We start from the raw sequence: 20,933 nt of genomic DNA on the forward strand, positions 1-20,933 counted from the left end.
CTTTTAGACAGATGCTCAGGTTAAAACCATAAAGTGTAAAACTTCATGCACAGCATGCTGCCATTTATAGTGTGGAGGGGTTTAAAGGAATATACAGATGGTTGTAAATGTCTTAAACACCCCTGAAAAGAAACACAAGCAGGGGAAAAAAGAAAGAAAAAAAAAATGGTTATCCCTGAGGAAAGTAACAGTAAACAAAGTTTACTTCTCCATTATTTTTGCTTCTTTTAATTTTCATGTGTGTGCGTGCGTGCGTGTGTGTGTGTGTGTGTGTGTGTGTTATCTATTTAAGAATGCAAATTTTCGGGGCTGGGATTGTGGCTCAGCGGTAGAGCGCTCCTAGGCAGGACCCGGGTTCGATCCTCAGCACCACATAAAAATAAACGTATTGTGTTGTGTCCATCTTCACCTAAAAAATAAATATTTAAAAAAATGCAAATTTTCTTTGATGTCAAATAAATAAAATTCACCAATTTCCTCTAAGGTTTCTTGCCCCCTTTTTTGGTAGTACTAGAAATTGAACCCAGGATTGCCCTCCCGTTGAGCTACATCCCAGTCCTTTTATTTTGAGACAGGGTCTCACCAAGTTGCTGAGACTGGCCTCAAATTTGCAATCCTCTGCCACAGCCTCCCAGGTAGCTGGAATTACAGATATGCACCACCGTGCCCAGAGAATTTACCAATCTCATATTAGTTACTTACAAGTGTAGTAAAGAGAACCATCCTTCTCAAATTGTGCTAGTCAAAAGAAATACCAAACCAAAAGAACTAGAAGATCTTTGAACAATAATTTGGATCTAAGAAAACATTTTTCTCCCTGGTTATATTTGATACATATATATAAATATACATACACGTACATACACAGAGAGACAGAGAAAAGGGAGGGAGAGGCAGAAAGAGAGGGAGGAGTGGGGAGAGAAATAAACCACTTTTTTTTTTTTGGTACTGGGGATTGAACCTAGGGATGCCCTACCACTGAGCTACAATTTCCAATTCTCTCTGAATTTTTTAATTTGAAACAGAGTCCCACTAAGTTGCTTAGGACCTTAAGATCCTTGGGCATGTGCCACCATGTCTGGGGAAAGAACACGTTAAAGACAAAATTACCTCTGTCAGTAAGCACACAGCCAAAAGCTCACTTTACATCATTATAAATATTTATCTCCCTATAGGAGTACTGAAATAAAAAGTATACAAAACTCTGAACAATGAAGATCTACACAATCCCTGGAGGGGTAATCTGATCATCCAAAGGACAAATATCAAATTTCTGATAAATCTTTAGTCAAGCATAAGCAATGATTCCAAAATATTTTATAAATAACAAAGGCTACCAAGTAAGTACCAGGAAATCCTAAATAATACCATTTAAATGCCTCCAAAGACAGACCCTAATGAACTTCTGTGGCTGTGGTGAAAATCTCTCAGTCCTCATATTAAAGCTAGATGATCGTAAAATGTAGCCCTTAACACAAACAATTCTATCATAAAAACAAAATTAAGACCTGTTCCTTAAGTTATTCTAGAACTAATTTTGGTGTGTAGGTGGAATGCATACCTAATTTATTCGTTTCTAATAAATTTCTAACACAACTGTTACTGGTTAACTTTTGTTAACCAACAACTCCCAAATAACATTAGTTTATTAATCTTTGATTTTTTCCAAATGACTTATATAGACACTTACTACATTCTAATTTCTTAGGAATGTTAAGGGATATTTCTGGATGATTCAATTACTTATTCTGTTGTTTAAAAGTCCACCAGGTTTTGGTAACTAATAGCGAGTCATCTTCCCTATTCATTATGTAGCTTTTCTGGCCCAGATAGTCTCTAAGAAATCTAGAGAATCATTTAAGAAAAAAATGAAAAAATTTTTAAAAAATCACACACACACACACACACACACACACACACAAAACAACAACTAAAAAATAGAATAGAACTAGTATACTGAACTACATAAAAATTAGGGATGTAGATTTTAGTGGGAAAGCATCTGCCTAGAACGCACAAGGCCCTGTGTTTGGTATACAGCAGTGCCAAAAAACTTAGCTTCTGTCTTTTAATAATAAATATAATTTAAAAATTCAGAAAACCTATGGGGCACAGCTATGCCAATAGAAATATAAGGAGCTCACATATATACTATAAAACAACAACAAAATAAGATCCAAAAAGAAAAACTGGCAGACAAAAAGAAAAAGATTAACAAAAATATCAGCAATAAACAAATATTTGATAAACTCTTCACTGTTATGAACAAAGAAATGAAAGATACAAAAATGGAAGAAATTTTTTCCAAATTTGCAGGGAATACATTTAATAAAAATATTCAATCTTGGGCTGGGGTTGTGGCTCAATGGTAGAGTGCTTGCCTTGCACATGTGAGGCACTGGGTTCAATTCTCGGCACCACATATACATAAATAAAGGAAAGGTTCATTGACAACTAAAAGGAAAAAAAAAAATTTTTTAACTCAATTCTTGTAAGAACAGAACAATGTTTAGTCTGTACTGCCACTTGAAATTAAAGGAGGAAAATACATATATATATTTGCTTGCAAAAGTATATATATATATTGGGTGTAATCACCCAGTGATTACAACACACTATAAGAATTATCACTGCAGAGGCTGGGTCTATATCTGACAGAGAACTTGCTTAGAAAGCAGAAGGCCCTGGGTTTGATTCCCAGAACCTGGTGGGAAGATGGGGAGCACCAGATATGGTGGTACACACCTGTAATCCTAGCAAACTGGGAGGCTGAAGCAGGAGGATCCCACATACAAGGCCAGCCTCAGCAACTTAGCAAGACCTTGTCTCAAAATAAGAAAAAGGGCTAAAAATGTATTTCAGTGGTAAAGCACAACAGGGTTCAATCCCCAGTACAAAAAAAAAAAAAGGTGGGGGGGTGCAGATGGAGAAGAATATTCACTGTATCATAAGCTATAGTAGGCAACAGTAACTGAAAACAACCTAAATATCTAAAGATAGGGGATGGGAAAAACTGTGGACATTTCTTATACCACAGAATGTACTATAAAGTAGAGATGACCAATTGACAGCTACATGTATCCACATTATTAAATCTAAAGATCAAAATGTTGAGAGAAAAAACATAAAGTATGCTACCTTCAATGTAAAATGTATAATCCTATAAAATGAAAATATTTTTATGGCACATGTATAAATATGTAACAAAAATAAGAAAACATGAATAAGAAAAACCAATTCATGGTAATCTCTGGGAAGAAACAGAGACATATAACCCTAAGAAGTTTCAACTATATGGAAAATCTTACTTTTTTAAAACCAAAAAAAAAAGGATAGAGCTGGACATGGTGGCTCACTCCAGTAATTCCAGCAACTCGAAAGGTTAAGGCAGAAGGATGATGAGTTCAACGCCAGCCTCAGAAACTTAGCAAGACCCTATCTCAAAATAAAAAAATCAATAAAAAGAGATTGGGTGCAGCGGCAAGAAATTTCAGCAATCACAAGGGACAGGGTTCTTTCTTTCCAGTGTTCTTTACAGCATAAACTACTGTTTTGTCAATGAAAATATCATTATGATCCTAGAAGATAATGGGTTTTATGAATGAAGATGGAACTAGCCTGACTTAGAAGCTATAAATAGAACAAAACATGTTTATGAAATTTAGGTGCTAAGGGCTGGGGTTATGGCTCAATGGTAGAGCGCTCACCTAGCACGTGTGGGGCTCTGGGTTCAACTTAAGCACTGCATATAAATAAATAAAGGTAGTGTATCCAACTACAACTAAATAAATAAATAAATAAGTTCTTTTTTTGGGGGGGGGGGGGGGAGGTTGGTCTGGGTATTTATTCTACCTTACTGCAGGAAGCATTTATAGCTATTTACACTAAAAAAAAAAAAAAAAAAAAAATGCCCTTTGTTTTGTGAGACAAATATGTCTTTTATAAAATTTATAAAAATGAGGTACATTAAAATTTCTTTCCTCTATATTCTTTCTCAATTTGTATAAGGATATAAAAGAAGTTGTAGTATTTAGGTGCTAAGAAAAAAAGAATCACCAAAGATGACTACTATATCTTTCTTAGATCTTAACACAATTCTAACAGAGAGCTGTTTTAATAAGCTGCTCCTTCTTGATACAATAGCTTCATCCATGAAAAACATGAGTTACAGAAAATATATCCAGGATTAGCACAAAACATAATGATGAGAATGTTCTGCAATTAAGATAGCAGTGACAGTGACAGCTGTATAACTCAGAGATACACTAAAAGTAACTGGTTTGTATACTTTTAAAAGCATAAATTGTATGGAGTATGAATTATATCCCATTAAAGCTATTTTTTTAAGTCATAATGATTTTTTATTTAAATTAGCACTCCAGCATTCCAACAAAATTCGTTTCTCCATTGTAATACAATCATCATAAGCTTCTTGAAATCACTCATTTATCTTTGCTTAGGACACAGTGCCCTATGAATAGGGAAAATACAAAATTTGTTTCTTTCCAGCCCAGAAGTTTTTCTCTCTCACAATATTATGAAAAAAAGAGAGTTTTAGCTGCACTCTGAGATGAAGATCATTTTTCTTTAGTGGTAAAAAGAATGCAATAGTGAGAATATAGGTTGGCAATGACTTATGGAAAACTATGCTTTTCTACAAAGATGAACTTCTCCTTACCCTTCAAAAAGCATCAATTCTTCTCTACTTATAATACATTATAAGGGATAGTTCTCATTATTCTTAAGGCCCAAGAAACATTTCTCATCTCTATATGATAGTCCACAGCTTCAAATGCAAAACTCAGGCAATTCAAAGGCATCCACATACCAAGAATTTGTAAGAAGGAAACAGACCCGAGAAGACTCAGGATAATCCTTGGGGCCAAAGTACTAGCTTCCCAGTTTCATGACTTAACAGAAAGGAACAAGCATTTGACATGAGACTCAAAGTTAGGCACAAACCTGTTCTTCTTCTGTAAAGGGTACCAGAGCCAATGGTGGCAGGGGGTCTTCCTGTAGGATAGGCAGAAATTCTTTATCCAGAAGGTCTGAAGGTATCTATATGACAAACACATGACCATGAGATTAATGCTATTCCTCCAACTGAAAGAAGATAAATCAAGAAAAAAACACTCTTCATCTATTATTATTATAAACTTAAAATTTATTCAGCCACAATAAACTTCTGTCAAGTATGTGGTACTTGAAAGAGTCAAATATTAATAAACAGGTTTAGCTGAGGAGTAGAGTGCCTGCCTAGAATGCACAAGACTTTGGGGTTCAATCCCCCCAATCCTTATCTATATAAATTAAAAATCCAGTCACAATCCCTCTCCTCTCATGAGATGACAACTTTTGGATTTAGCATTAACTCTCATATTCCAGAGCACACAGTGGAGGAGTAAAAATCTCCACATTTAACTCAAGGCAGATGGTAAGGACAGTTTCATAAGCAACTTTATCTGTCCTTAGCAACATTAAAATTAAAGAATCTCCATCCATCAATGCAGGAAAAATAAAGCATACTGGAAAAACAGAATAGTATTTCTCTCAGTATTATTACACTGTTTCAGTTTAATCATTTACAAGTGACAGAAATACATCTTAAGATTTTTCTCCACTAAAAACTATATTTAACTCAGACAGGGAAAGGATAGAAAAGCTACCCTTCCTCTTGTTCCTGGCTTCTAACTGGAAAGGATAAGAGGTGTAATACAGATAAGGGAGAAATTCTTCATTTCTCAGCCATCAAACTGGGACAAAAATTGAGAAAAAGGGGAAGTTAAGAAGAAATTAGCTAGAGAAGGCATAGTGCTACTGCTATCTCTTGCTGTATGCTCCTATAAGGACACTGAAACATGATCTTCTCTAAAAAGAAGAGAATAGCCTCTGTTAACACTGTCTGTTTCAATGTAGGAAAAGGTAAGGTAGAGGAAAAAAATACAGGTCAATACACGGACAGAATAAATATTTTTCATATATCAATATATCACTACACAAGTCTCATTCACAATTTTAAATTCTTCCTACTTTCTTACCTTGTTGTCTTTAAGAAAAAGTGCTAACATTTCTTCTCTGCCATAGCGGTAATCTGCTAATTTATACTTCGGCAATGCTGGAGAAAGAGGAGGGGATGTAATACTCCCACCACTGGATAGAGCTCGGAGCCTAGAATAGGAAAAACAAAATACAAAATGAAGTGGCAAATATTCTGGCACTGTTGAGTTTGTACTCTATATAATACACTGCAAGGAAATTCATTTTAGTTCCTGAGAAGAATAAAAATAAACCTTATTATCTCGAGGTACCAAAGATTTGACCTTGACTACAACTTGCTATCACAGCACAGAGAGAGCAATTCAATAAGAGGTAATTAACTAGGCAAACCCATGGCAATTCCCTAACTTAAAAGGTGTCACAGTATGTTCCTAAGAAGCCTGGGAGTTAGGAAGGGGATATTTTACCAAATTATAAAAAAGTGAGGTGCCACTTTCCCACTAGATTCATAAAATAAGTCTTAGCAATACCAGGTATTGGTAGGGATGTAAAACAATGAAAAGTCTCAAGCAGTGCTGAAGGAGATCACTGAAACAAGCAATCATTCATAATCACTAATTATTTAAAAGCTGTTAATAACAGCTAATTGTTAATAGTTAAAATGTTTAATAAAGCATGTGACATAACAGCAAAATACAAGACTTACAATAAAAATAACTTTTGTATAAAATGTATATATCACATATAGGATTAACTATTTACAGACATACAAAATATGGTAAAAGCACAGAAACAAACATGAAATTGACAAAAACAACATTCAGGATAAGGTTATATCTGCAAAGGGAAGGAAAGTATAAAAGGAGCTCTAATTGTACCTTTAATAGCCTATTTTATCAGCTTGGTGACAAGTATATGGAAGCTTGTTATAATTGTATATACCTGTAATATTTCATAATATATTTTAATAAAGGCAATTAATGTATTTATTGCTAAAAATAAAAAATAAAAATGTGCTCCAAGCTGACACTGCCTCTAAGGAACAGAAATGGGGAAGAAAGAACCATTTTGATTTTTAATAATATTTTTATGAAAGACAAACCTCAGCAAAAAAAATGGCAGAAGTCAGATCCTACTGCAGCACTGTGTCAAAGAGCATGTGGGAAAACTAATATTAGAAGCAAAGATCTATAAACGTGACAGATGCCAAGGGGAAAAAGAACCAAAGTACTTTAAGTGGGTTTGCTAAAGAAGAAATCCAACAAAAGCAATAAAAGTCATACCCCAAATTGTTAAGCTCTATTCACAAAAGCAAAAGAAGGGAGCGATCTACTAAATTATAACATATTAGAAGCCCGTATGAAAGCCAGGTAAAAGCACAGTAAATATTTGCATAGTATTTAAAAGTGGCAAGAAAAAACATATGCGTACTAAACATAAAAATGTATTTCCACATAGAAAGTAGTACAAAAAAAGAGTGAGACTATAGCGGTTTTTTCCAATGTTTCTATTTTCTCATTCTACCTTTTTAAAAAACCTTGATACCACTTTGAAGTAAACCTTTGGATTATCACTTCTTCTTCTCATATTTTAGAATCTCTTAAAAATAGGGACTTCTTTTAGAAGTCTGGTTTTCCTGATTTGACCCATGATGTCCTCTGCATTTCATGTAAATTGGCAGCTGGGTATAGAGACTTAAAATGTGGGTTCTACTTTTTTTGGCAATATTTCATATGTAGTGGTTTATGATTACATTAGGAGACATACAGTGCCTGGTTGTTTTTGTGATGCTAAGTCATTCAGAATCAATGCATGGATTCCTAATTTCACCAAGTTTGTTGCAAAGTGATTTTTTCTATAATTCCTTCTTTATTTGATGGACTACTTTTGCAAAGAGAAGCTTCCCTCTTATACTATTTGGCGTAGTTACCCAATGGCATAGTTTATACAGGGAAGGAAGGAAAATCCACCTTGACTGTTTCCTTTAAACTTTTAGTTTTCAAAATAATGGCTTGGTTTACTAGTATCCTTCAACACTAACAAAATACTTTTTATTAAGCTGCAATTACTCTTAACAATGTCCAAATTGTCTCATCTTTGACCAGTGGGCAACTCTAATCTTATTCCTGGGTCCTTCTGACATAATTCTATTAATCTGTAACAGTGTTTGCTCTGATATGTCAAAATCTTCTGACTTATCTTGTATTATCTTGCCTCAGAACTGGGATCATCCATTTCTTCAAGGAGACAGGACTATCTCTAATTAATAAACAGGCCACTATCTGGCTACCAGGAATGCTCATTACTACTTGATTGGTCTTTGTTTCCTCTGAAATTATTTTTGCGCTTAGAGATTATTCAGTACAACCCCCATAAGACAGGTTAAACAACCAGTAAGAAAACAACATGACCCAAAAGAGCCATCCAACCACTGCTGAAGAACCTTCCAGGAAACAGCTCTCAATACAGCTCCATAAAGTTGGGCTATACCCTAAAAAAGTAAAAGTAACATCCCCTGAAAACTGAAGCTGGGAATTTTATACATAATTAGCTCATTTGATCTTATTTTTAAGTTTCATAACCTCAAAATAACAGATAAGAAAAATGAAGCTGAGGGGTTAAACTTCTAGCACATAGTCACAGTCAGCAGAACAAAGATCAAGCCTAGGTTTTTATGGCAAATAGGGCATGATCTTTCTAATCATGAGGTCTCTAAAAATGTTTAAAATAGCCACAGTTTATTTACCAATTTTAAAATATACATATATTTTTTACTGGAAATTATTTTAAACTATTTTCCTTATACCAGGCTAACATGCTTCCCCACAACTTCTACCACTGAGGGCACATCTAAGCCCTCTTTCAAGTGAAAATCATTCCAGTCCTGGCAAAGTCGCCATGTCTCACTAGAGACTCCCCCTAGTGGCTTATCATCTCTAATTTCTTCAAATGCTCCTCACAGAAAGGTTTCAATTCCATTTACCACCCTGTCCTGCCAATGGATCCTGGATGCCCTTCCAATGTCCAGGACAGAACAATTCTTGTAAGTACTAGATCTACTGAGAGTAACGTGATTGATAAATCCTCCAGCTGCTGCGGAAAGATTGAGAAAGGTGACAATGAGTCAAATTAAGAGGGTCCCCTGTGTTAGAATAATGACTGTGTTCTGACTCAGTCATCATCAAGTTCTATTCCAAGTCCTCATTCATATACAAATTCTTAGAAAAGCCGAAATATATCTGGGTTACATCCTTCCCTAAAAACCCATCAGCAGTCTTCGTCTCCTCCACACAACCCCCTCATCTAGAAATCTAACACCTCCCTACATGTTTCCCATTTCTAAACTCAGCTAATAGTGGTATTTAATGCAGCATCCCACTTCTAGCCATAAACTCTTCATCTCTCCTCTTCATTCCAGAAGTATCCCTACTTCCTTACTTCCTTCAAAACCCACTGACAGCTGGCTTCTCTCCCCACTCCACTGGTCTGCAAAGTTCATCAACATTGCCAAAAGTGAAGAAAACTGCCTGCTCTCAAGAACTTCACCTCCTTGTCTGAGAGGTTTTAACACAGGAAGCCCTGTCCTACCATAGGCAGTAACTGATAGGTAGCAGTGGCAGGACTCCTAATACCCCCAATACCCCCATATTTGCCCCCATCTACACTTACTAGTGCTATTCAAACTCCAAACTTCAGTTTTAAAAAGCAATGTGGAATGTCAATATAGATGTGTGAAGGTTTGGGAGTCAAAAAGCTCTCCTGCATAAGTTCATGATTCTTTTAAGTCCAGCTCTGACCTCTCCTGCAGAGGCAGGCTTCATGTTGAACCATAGAGAGCCCATCAGGGTCAACAATGCCCAAACCTTACTCATCAGTTCATTCATCCCAACCTCCATTCCCAGAGGCAGTTAAGAATTCCACCACCCAATCATCACTAAATAAGAGTCTAGAATTCACCCTTTACTCTCCCCTCACAATCTACCATCTCTTATACCTCCTTATACATCTTAACAAATCCTAAATCTCTTAAGTCATATTTTTTTGTTGTTTGTTTTCTAAATTGAGAATTGAATCCAGGGATGCTAAACCACTGAACCATATCCCCAGCCCATTTTGTTATTTTATTTGGAGACAAGGTCTAGCTAAGTTAATCTACACTAAGTTGCTGAAGCTGGCCTCGAACTTGCAATGCCCCTGCTTCAGTCTCCTAACAGGTGCGCGCGCCACAGCATCTGGCTTCTTGATCCAATAACCTCATTCTAATTCATACTTTTATTTTTGTAACACCATCCTAAATTATATAATTAGTCTTATTCCATCCTCCACATTACAAGGGAATTTTATTTCAAAAGCAAATCTGGGGCTGGGATCTTAGCTCAGTGGTAAGAGTGCCTGCCTAGCACGTATGAAGCACTGGGTTTGATCCCCAGCACATTTTTAAAAAAAAAAAGCTAAATGAGCAAAATAAAGGTATTGTGTCCATCTACACCTAAAACTATTTTTTAAAAAAAGGCAAATCTAAATAAAACTCTCCAATTCTTTATTGGCACACAATAATCAAACAAAACATTGAGATTCTTAGAAGGGTCACCTCCAAGCTCATTTCACTCACATTTCATGTTACAGTAAAAGCAAATATCATGGAGTTCTTTTAAATCTACACTTTCTTGCCACGTTGTCTTTAAACATGCCCTTTCTGCTGTCAAGAATATTTTTCCTGAACTTTTTCACCAATGGAGAAGAGAAGGATTCTAGGGAGAAGATAAGCTACGTGGGAAGAACAGGGAAGAAAAGAAAGGCATGATAAAGAGAGGCAGAATAAAGAGAGGGAGTTGAGAGTAGTAGGAGAAAAAGGCAAGAAGCTGAGATCTAGACACAGACACAGAATACAGCAGGTACTTGATAAAGTGTTTTTTATATAAATCCTAGTATTCTCTTCTAAAGTATACGTTTAGATAATATCTAATTTACTACCCTAGTTTACTACTTCTTATACCCTTCTGAAACCTGGGAATATTGACACATTCCATCCTCTAGAACTTCTCCCAATTTTTCAAATTACACAAAGATTCTGAATAGTAAGCTAGCTAGCCATCTCAGGTTTGCATTCTCCCCCAAAAAATAAGAATAAATAAAACCTAAATACTTTCATTCAACAAACATTGCCTACATCTGGTACACTAAGCTAAATAATGGGCCTAGCAAAATTCAGAAACACAGGTCTCTCTTAATAGAATTACTTCTTTCTGAAGCAAAAACGTATAGAAAGAGATCAGCCACAAAATGGTTAACTATTTTTTTTTTAATCTAAACAAAGTATTCTGGAGCAGAAGAGTACCTCCCTCTTTTGCAAGGTCAAGACCTGGGAAGACATCCTTAAGTCCAATGGAGAGATGAGACAAAAAAAGAAATTCCCTAAAGAAATTCCCTTGGCTCCTCCCCCATTAAACCATGTCTATAATTTCACTCCCTACAATAAAATTATCTAAATTTATCTGGGTAGATTTTTTGATCTTCACAAAATTCTGTAAAACCCAAATAAATCAAGTAAAGTTGTATTTGTTTTATAAATATCTCAAAAGTATACATTTGCAAAGAAAAAATTAATAGGATTCAAATCAATATGTTAGCAAAAGGCTCTTTGGGTGGTAGGATGAAGGGCAACTTAAATCTTTTCCTTTTCTTTCTGTAGTATTGTTTCCTCCAGGTTTTCTGAAATGGGTCTTTTTGTTGTGTTATAGGGACCAACAAAAAATTCCCAAAGACCTAAATCAAAGGGATTTAGCATCAAAAAGTTATCAAGATAGTACCAAGTGTTTTGTCAAGGGTGAAGTAAACACACAGGAAATGGGAATTAAATTAATCAACCTGCCCATATATCATTCAAAAACCTTAAAAATGAAACTTGTTGATTTAATAATGCCACTTTCAAGGAATTAATCCAAAAAATGATTAGCAATACAAACAAAACCATTCAAGAAAAAATGTATGTACATATATATCATTTACAGTAGGAAAACATTTAAAACAACTTTACTTTCCAATAATTTACGCATTCATTTAACAAAAGTTTATTTAGTACCCAACTATGTGCCAGGCACTGGAGATACAGCAAAGAACAAGCTATACAAAAATCCAGACCAAGTACTTGCCCTCAATGGAGCTCACAGTCTAGTGAGGGTTGAAAATAAGTGCATAAAATATTTGGCATGTTACACTTTGATACAGACCATGAAGAAGCCAGGGAGGAAGGGAGTAGGGTGGTGAGTTGTAGAGATGGGTCAGGAAAGGTCTAAGGTAGCAGCATTTGTTGAAAGGCTTTGAAAAAGTGACTCCTGTTTTATAACTAGAAATGAGCAACTTCTCCATTAAATTTATTACACCCTTTTAAACTGATTGATCTGATACATCTCTTTACTTCAAATATAATCTAAGACCTAAGGAATTCTGTCTTGGTCCAAGTCTCTCTAAGTCTTCAGAGTGTGATCCATCCCCACCACAGATGCTCACAGATGTTCTCTCATCTTCACAACTGCCCCCCAAGTATGAATAAATCTCTTCATTTTGTGCATGTATTATTAAACATTATATTTTACATTATTCATTAAAAGATGATGACCTTAGTAATGAGATCATCACTAAATGGTTCTGTATGGTTCAGTTACACTAAATCAATGTAATAACTAACCCTTTATTCTTGAGTATTTTGAAAACAGTTCCTTACCTCATGTTTCATAATGAACATGTTACTTGCAGAAAAATATGGCAGCAGTCTCTAGTTACACTGCAGCTTTCTAGCTCACGGCTACTTGAGTTATTTAAGGGATTCATTTATTTCCTTTGCCAAAAGTAATCTTGATAGATGGTACAAATAAAGAATACCTACTCAGACCTCCATTCCTCAGTTCCTGGGCATTTAGGTGACTCAGTGAAGGGTCCTAAATTCTAACGCTTATCGGGTAACAGAGGTAACAATTAGATAAAGCTACTGCTTAAGGATTTAAGGAACTGGCAAATGCCCTCTGCTAAAGCTCACTCAATTCAAAATTTTGTTTAAAACACAAACAAAATTCAAAATACCAATGAAAAGGAAGATGTGTAAGATGCTACTGACAGACTTGGTCAATGACACACTAAAATGACTATTTGGGAACATATGGCGAAGGGCATGAGCGAGCAAATTTTTCTTTTATTTATGTTTTTGCCCCCCAACTCCGAATTTTTTTCTATAACAGGCCAGAAAGAAAATTAAGCTCTGCAAATCAGTTGGCTTCTGATATAACTATTCAACCCTGCCCAAGTAGCATAACAGTAGTCAGATAATATGGAAACAAATGGGTACAGCTGTCCTCCAATAAACTTTTATTTACAAAAACTTTATTTACAGTCCCACAGGTCACAATTTGCCAACCCTCATTTTAAGACACTAAGCTAAATATGAAGTAACTCTACATCATCACCAGTTTTGTTCCTCCTTTGTTTCAGTTAAATTTCTAGTGTTACTCTCTTGTTACCTATTAACAGTGATTTTTTTTAAACTTTCTTAAACTACCTAATGATTTTAATCATGTTTTTACAAAGAAAAAGATATGAGGGTATATAAATACAAAAGAAGCAATTACAAATTCTAAATAATAACAGAAGAGCTACACACAAAATGGTTTACAAACTGAACTATATAAATTTAAATTCAGTTGGTAAAAGAAGTTAATGAATTATCAATAAAGATTTAGCTATAAGAATGTTCTTTTAGAATATTTAAAAACTGAGAATAGCTTTTATATGCTACATATGGAGGACTAGTTAAATCAATAATAGTACATCCATACAATGCAACTATTTAATAGAATAGAAAATATTTATTGATAAAAAAGATGCTTTGGAATTACTGATTTTTTAAAAGGTTACAAAATTTAATGCACAGCATGATCCCATTTTTGTAAAAATAAATGTACACATATACAAATAAGATACATAAAACCACCTGGAAAAATACACCAAGATATTTTACAGTGGTTACCATGTATGGTAAAATTATGGTGATTATACCTTCTTCTGAATTACTTATAATTTCTAATTTTTCTAGAAACATGACCTAGTAATAAGAAAATTAGTTTTAAAATATAAAATGATAACTGAAAACAGGTACAGTATTAAGTCAACATATTCAAAATAAACTCTCAAAAGTATAGGAGTTCCATCAGTTCTCAGGACTTCAAATAGTGATTTCTCCTCAGTCTCCAAATGCTAGCTATAAAGGTTAAGAAAATCTAGGAATCACATATAAAAAGAAATGCATATAACAGGGCAAGTCCTCCAATAAGGAGCTACTACAAGATGTCTGCGTTACTTATCAAACCACCAGCACCTGAACAATAAAGGATGTTTAAGACACTACTCCAATTTATCTATACTTTAGACACTGTGCCTCTGACATTACCAAAAGGGTTGTTCGAGGTATAAATGAAAAAAGTAACTATCATTATTCACGCCACTGAAGAGAGGATCTTCAAGCACCAACTTTTGGGGAAAAGGAAGGGGGGGGGGGGGGAGTCACACTACAATGTGATGGATCTCAAAATTCCATGAGAATTCCATATTCGGAGTCCAAACACATCTGTAAGAGACTCAAAGGTCAATTAATTGTTATTGTGGAAAATGCTAACTCAATCCTAGATGGGCTACTGCTAACAACCAGTATAATTCTGGACTACCTGCCTAGCCCATCGATAAAATAAAATTCAAACAATATTTCCATACAAAACAATTTTTCAAATGCATCTATGAATAGCAATCACACACTATAGCAGAAAACATACACATTAAAATATTACAATTATATAAAATTTAATATGTACCAAAAAAATGTACCTAGACAAGGGCTCGAACAAAACAAACAATTTTCTAGGGTGATGGAGCTGTAGAGTTTGAATTTCATTCCCATTACATAGCCAGACCAAGAAAAACATTCCAATTAAGTATAAAATGCAGTCATTTACCAAATATAATTTATTACTAGTTTTCAACTAGGCACATGAAGCAAAGTCTCAAAAACGTGTACATGTACACACCACCCAGTACCTGATCAAATACCTTTCTAGTCATCCAATATCAAACAGGATGAGACTTTGAAAACTCACCATTCAGGCCCAAAGTTCAGTGTCTGCGTCTCCGCTGCCATTCTTCTGCGTATTTTTACAAAGAGTTTTATATGGGGAGAAACCTGTTAAAGAGAAGAATAGCTGCACAAATTAGTCAAGATTAAATGCAGAATTCCAGGTCAGAAAGCACAGCCACGAGTGCTTTGCTTATGTTCCTCTCAAAACAGAATAACAAGAATTACATTTTTTAATTCCTATTTATAACAGTAAAGCAGGCAAAATGAAATGAATAAATCCACCCACAGCACAAGACTAAACTTCCAAGACAGGTAAAAGCAGACTATGCAGGGAACTTGGGACAAATTAAAGGATACTCTCCTTTAGTTTCTATTAGTTCCTTGAGAAGGGTCCCCCATCGCCATAAGGGACAATAAAGATTACCAAACTAATTAAGAAGCCTCCTCACCTATCCCACAGCCATCTGCCATACCTTTTCCCCACTATCTACTCAGCACTTTATACCCCAGTGATGCTTTAAAAAAATCACCTTGTGGGGGCTGGGATTGTAGCTCAGTGGTTGAGTGCTTGCCTCACGTGAATGAGTCACTGAGTTCGATCCTCGGCACCACATAAAAATAAATAAAATAAAATGTTGTTTCCATCTACAACTAAAAAAATTTTTTTTTAAATCATGTTGGGGGGCAGGGACTGTGATTCAGTGGCAGAGCACTTGCCTAGCACATGTGAGGTACTGGGTTTGATCCTTAGCGTATACAAAAATAAGCACATAAAATAAACGCATGTTGTCCATCTATAACTACAAAAAAAATTTTTTTTAAATCACCTTGGTTCATCAAGTTAAAATAAGCTAATGAATTTCATGAGTAACAATTCAAAAGCAACTGTAAACCAGGCATGGTGGCATGCATCTGTATTTCCAGCTTCTCAGGAGACTGAGGCAAGGAGATCAGGATTTCAAGGCCTTGAATTTAGCAATTTAGCAAGACCCTGTCCAGGCAAAAGGGAATCCCATAATTTTAAGAGATCAAATCTTAGAAAATGGTATAAAAAACTGTAAATATATTATGCACAGTGGCACATTCCTATAATCTTAGTAACTCAGGAGGCTGAAGCAGGAGGATAACAAGTTCAAAGCCAGCCTCAGCAATTTAGTGAAGCCCTAAGCAACTTAGTAAGACTCTGTCTCAAATAAAAATAAATATATAAACAGGGCTGGGGATATAGCTCAATGGTTAAGCACCCCTGGATTCAATCCCTGGGTACAAAAAAAAAAAAGTAAATAGACCATAAAGTAGTCTTAAAATAACATCAAAAATGGAAAAATGCAGTAAAAATATTACACATTTTCTTTTACATTTTAACTTCACTGAAGTTAGAATGCATTTTAACTAGAAGTTATGTTATTTTTTTTTTTTTTTAAGAGAGAGGAGAGGGAGAGAGAGAGAGAGAGAGAATTTATTTATTTATTTTTAGTTTTTCGGCGGACACAACATCTTTGTTTGTATGTGGTGCTGAGGATCGAACCCGGGCCGCACGCATGCCAGGCGAGCGCGCTACCGCTTGAGCCACATCCCCAGCCCCTAGAAGTTATGTTATAACTGCCATTAGTTGTATGGCAGTTGTGCCAGTTGTCTGCACACAGGCTTATTTTTAGTTTCAACTGCTGCTTAAAGTCTTCAAAATATTTACAAGATGATTCTGAAATGAATTAAAACTTACTGTCTATTACAAAGGCAATAAAATAAAACAGCAATGGGATACAGTGAAGTAACTATTCATAATTAGATGAATAATTCCAAGTGCTCCATAGGACATTAAAAAGAAAACAAAACACAGCTGCTCATAGACAACACTGTGCAAACCACATGGTCACATGCAAAAGCCCTGAAGTATTTTAAAGGGTTAAAAATTTACCATGCACAGTGGTAAGCACCTGTAGTCCCACCTCTTAGGAGGCTGAACCAGGAGGATAGCCTGACCCTAGGAATTAGGGGCCAGCCTGGGCAACATAATGAGATACCAATCTCTTCAAAACAAAACAAAACAAACAAACAACAAATAAATAAGTTAAGATTGAAATCACTGGGCTGGAGATATAGCTCAGTTTGCTGAGCATTTGCCTCGCATGTACAAGGCCGTGGGTTCAATCCCCATCAAACACACACACACAAAAAAAAAAAACTAAAGCACTTAAAATGCTTTTAAGAGATCACAAACATCAAACCACTAAATTTAAAATTGATAGGAAAATACTGGAGCACTCCCTTAAGAACTGCTGCGTTGTCAATACTTTGAAGGATATGTTACTACGCTGGTGGGGAAAGGAAAAGAAAGGAGGGAGACTTCCATAATGACTAGCTGAAAAGTGATTTACAAGAGTCAGACTTTATGAAAACCTTAGGACCATTTAACCAATTTATTTCACTTTGCTATTATTATATAGGTACAAGTGATATATAATAAAAACCTACATTCATTTTCTAAATAAATCTAACAACTCTTCAAAAATGCAAAACAAATCAAAAAATGAAAAAATTTAGCAATTAAGAAAGGTCTGTTAAGAGTTTACTTGACAGTATAATTTCTAAGTAATGCATAAAACCAACAGCTTCAAAACTGTTTCAACTGAAATTATGGTACATCTCAACTGAAATAATGTAGTAAAATATCCACTGTTCAAACAAGTATCCTGGGGCTGATGTTGTGGCTCAGTAGCAGAGCGCTTGCCTAGCATATGTAAGGCACTGTTTTCAATCCTCAGCACCACATACAAATAAATGAATAAAATGAAGATACATCAATATCTTTAAAAAAAAAAATTAAAGTATCCTGCTTACCAAACTAACGAGCTACTTAACCATAAATAAGCTCAGTATGATTTTTATATAAACCTCCTTAGCCACTAAATAGTGCTATAGAGACTGTATTAAAGTTTTTTTATAATGAAAAAAATCTTGAAAAACCATTTTTTCCCACCATTTTAAACCTAGCCAAAGGTTTTAAACTCAAATACCTAAGAGACTTCTGATCACTGGAAAATGGTTCTGAATTTAAAAACCAAGTCAAGGTGTGAACCAGACTGAAATTTATGAAGTGATTAGATTCTGATAAAAAGTCAATATGGGGGCTGGGGTTGTGGGGTTGTGGCTCAATAGTAGAGTGCTTGCCTAGCACATGTGAGGCACTGGGATCAATTCTCAGCACTACATAAAAAAATTAAGATATCATGTCCATCTACAATAACAAATATTTTTTTAAAAGTCAATGTTTTATTTGTGAAAATATTAAAATAATGCTTTATGATTTTTTTCCTTTTTAACTCACTACAAGGCCACCACATATGGTCACATTTTGCATAAGTAAAAAACTCTGGGGGTGCCATTAACACAAACAATACAAATGAGCCCCTAGAATTGTGTAGTGCACACCTGCCCAACTGCAGGTAACAGTCTTGGACTACAAAAAAAGCCCTGAATTCAGGCAGCAGGTAAGAAACAATGAGCAAGGAAATCCTGTTCCAGTTCACTTTACTATCCAGCCTATAAATCAAATCTTTAGGTACTGTAAAACTACCACAATACACATTAAAAAGCTCAGAAGTTTTTTTAAATGCCTTAAGCTAGGAAGCCAACTACCATTTACAACATTTTCCTAAGAAAATTATTTCCTAGTGTAAATTTCTAAAGAACTCTTAAGAATTTAATAATAAGCCAAGTGATTTAATTATCAAAGACCAACACTGCCCTGAATAGTGCTCTGTTCATTTTCCTTTGTAAATTAAAGCAGAAAACCTAAGAGGTATGACTATTGAAGACATTTAACTTAAGCACTTAGTACCATACTCTGAGCTCCCCATCCAGAATTGTTCCTTCCCAAATAATTTAAATAAACCCAGATTTAATGGATTTAAATCTCACACAATGCCTCTCAATTATTAATTAGGTTGGAATGGAAACTGCACCTTATTTCTAAATACTCTTCTAAAGTAAAAAAAAAAACAAACAAAAAAAGGAAACATAAATAGTCTTTTTAGGGATGTTAGAAAAGACTTCACCACCTCTCCAAATGTTTTCAGTTCAAACTCCTAAAAGCCTTGTGGTTTTCAGCTCTGGATTTACGAAACTATTCAGGATTGTGAGCCAGAATTCTGGTGCTCCACCACATTATTCTACTTCTTCAGACTGCTATCTCAAGAAATTACTTCCTCCTTTTTCTTTCATGACTAGCACCAGCCTTAATTTCCTTTCTATTACATCATCATTCCCAAATTTCTTCTTTTCCTCTTTTCTTCATGTTCCTCAGAGTACTCATGGTTATTTTAACTATAAACTCTGTTCAGATTCTACCTTGAACTTTTCTGATCTATAGCGGTGCTCCCTATTAACCTTGTGGATAGAACTCTGCCCACAAAATTGTGGAGTGGTAAAGAGGGCATAGGGAGTGGAAAGGTCATTATAACAAAAGCAATGAAAATTCTCCCGTGAATTTCGAAATGGCCCATTGACAGGGGAGAATCCCCACCCCTGTCCTAAATTTCAAATTTTTATTTTATTCTATGACATCACCAACTGATAAAGGTGGTGATGGGTATTTGGGGGTACAAAAAGTCATATGGAATCTCAAAAGAAGTACCCCAAAACCCTTGGAATGCAGAAAACGCCCATGAACTTTTGAATGCAAAACAAGCATGTAATCCCAGCTACTCAAGAGGCTGAGCCAGGAAGATCTCAAGTTGAAGGCCAGCTTGGGCAATTTAGCAAGACCTTCTTTCAAAATAAAAAGGAGGGCTGGTATTGTGGCTCAGAGGTAGAGCCTAGGATTCTCAGTACCACATATAAATAAATAAATAAAATAAAGGTCCATCAACAACTAAAAAATAAAAATAAAAATTTTAAAATGCTCTGAATAAAATTAGATTTCAAAATAAAAAAGACTGAGGTATATATCTCAGTGGCATTCCTAAGTTCAATACCCACTCCCGCAAAAAATAAAGAAAAACATGCATGTGAGCAACCCGGCCCATGTCCTTAGCTTAAGAGGTTGCTTGACTCATGCCATTGCCTGTAAAAAGTAACATGAGAGCAAAACCAGGGAAACTTATGCAAAATTGTATAACTCTGCCCTGACTTCACCTCTAGTCCCACCCCTAGCAACTGTCCCTCTATAAATATTAATACTCCACACCAAGGCACTGCTGTCTCTGCCTCTGAAGATGGCCCACAATATTCTTTGAATGTATAGTCCTTGCTTTATCCCAAAGCTTCTCATTCTCAAGATGGCCAGCATTCTCCCTTGAATGATATTTCTTACTTTACTCCAAAAGCCACCTCTCCCTTGAGATAGCACCCATTCTATCATGAATATGTGTCTAGCTAAATAAATCTGTGTCTGACTAGCACATGCTGAAATTCTATTCCATCATATCCCCTGGTCCTGAGGTAGGATCCCCTTTTCTGAGAATTCCTCCAGTGACACCACTGTTTTCAGTTTATTTGTCAGTCAGGATTCAAATGAAAATCCCTCCTTTCTTCTAGCCCTCATATCCAGTCATTCTGCCACAAATTTGGCTAACTCATAGATTTTTCTTGCATTCTTATTTTGTTATAGTCCAAACCCTTTTAACTCATGTCTGAATTATTACAATAAAATTTCTAATTTGCTTCTTAGACTAAGCCTCAAGGTCAGTTTCCCTAAAACACCATCATGGTCACAACATACATTTCCCTTTATTTATTTTTTTTAATACTTTTTTTTCCTAGTTGTAGTTGGACAATACCTTTATTTTATTTATTTATTTTTATGTTGTGCTGAGGA

The 20,933-nt window shown here is 35.3% G+C and overlaps 1 protein-coding gene across 6 annotated transcripts in view; it reads right to left on the reverse strand.

The window, feature by feature from the left end:
* Window positions 1-20,933, reverse strand: part of Gigyf2 (GRB10 interacting GYF protein 2) — a 132,567-nt gene that overhangs the window by 86,960 nt on the left and 24,674 nt on the right. For 3 of the 6 annotated variants that reach the window (XM_071619538.1, XM_027941702.2, XM_027941704.2), the window contains 3 exons: window positions 15,138-15,220; window positions 6,039-6,168; window positions 4,963-5,058 (listed from right to left, as the gene is read on the reverse strand). In XM_071619538.1, the coding sequence (XP_071475639.1) occupies window positions 4,963-5,058; window positions 6,039-6,168; window positions 15,138-15,178 (267 nt within the window). In that variant the 5' untranslated portion in view covers window positions 15,179-15,220. Of the gene's footprint in view, window positions 1-4,962; window positions 5,059-6,038; window positions 6,169-15,137; window positions 15,221-15,645; window positions 15,731-20,933 lie in introns of those variants that run through there. The other 3 variants (XM_071619537.1, XM_071619535.1, XM_071619536.1) reach the window with 2 other exon arrangements.

Source organism: Marmota flaviventris, chromosome 11 (assembly GCF_047511675.1).
Source record: "Marmota flaviventris isolate mMarFla1 chromosome 11, mMarFla1.hap1, whole genome shotgun sequence".
Lineage (NCBI taxonomy): Eukaryota > Metazoa > Chordata > Mammalia > Rodentia > Sciuridae > Marmota > Marmota flaviventris.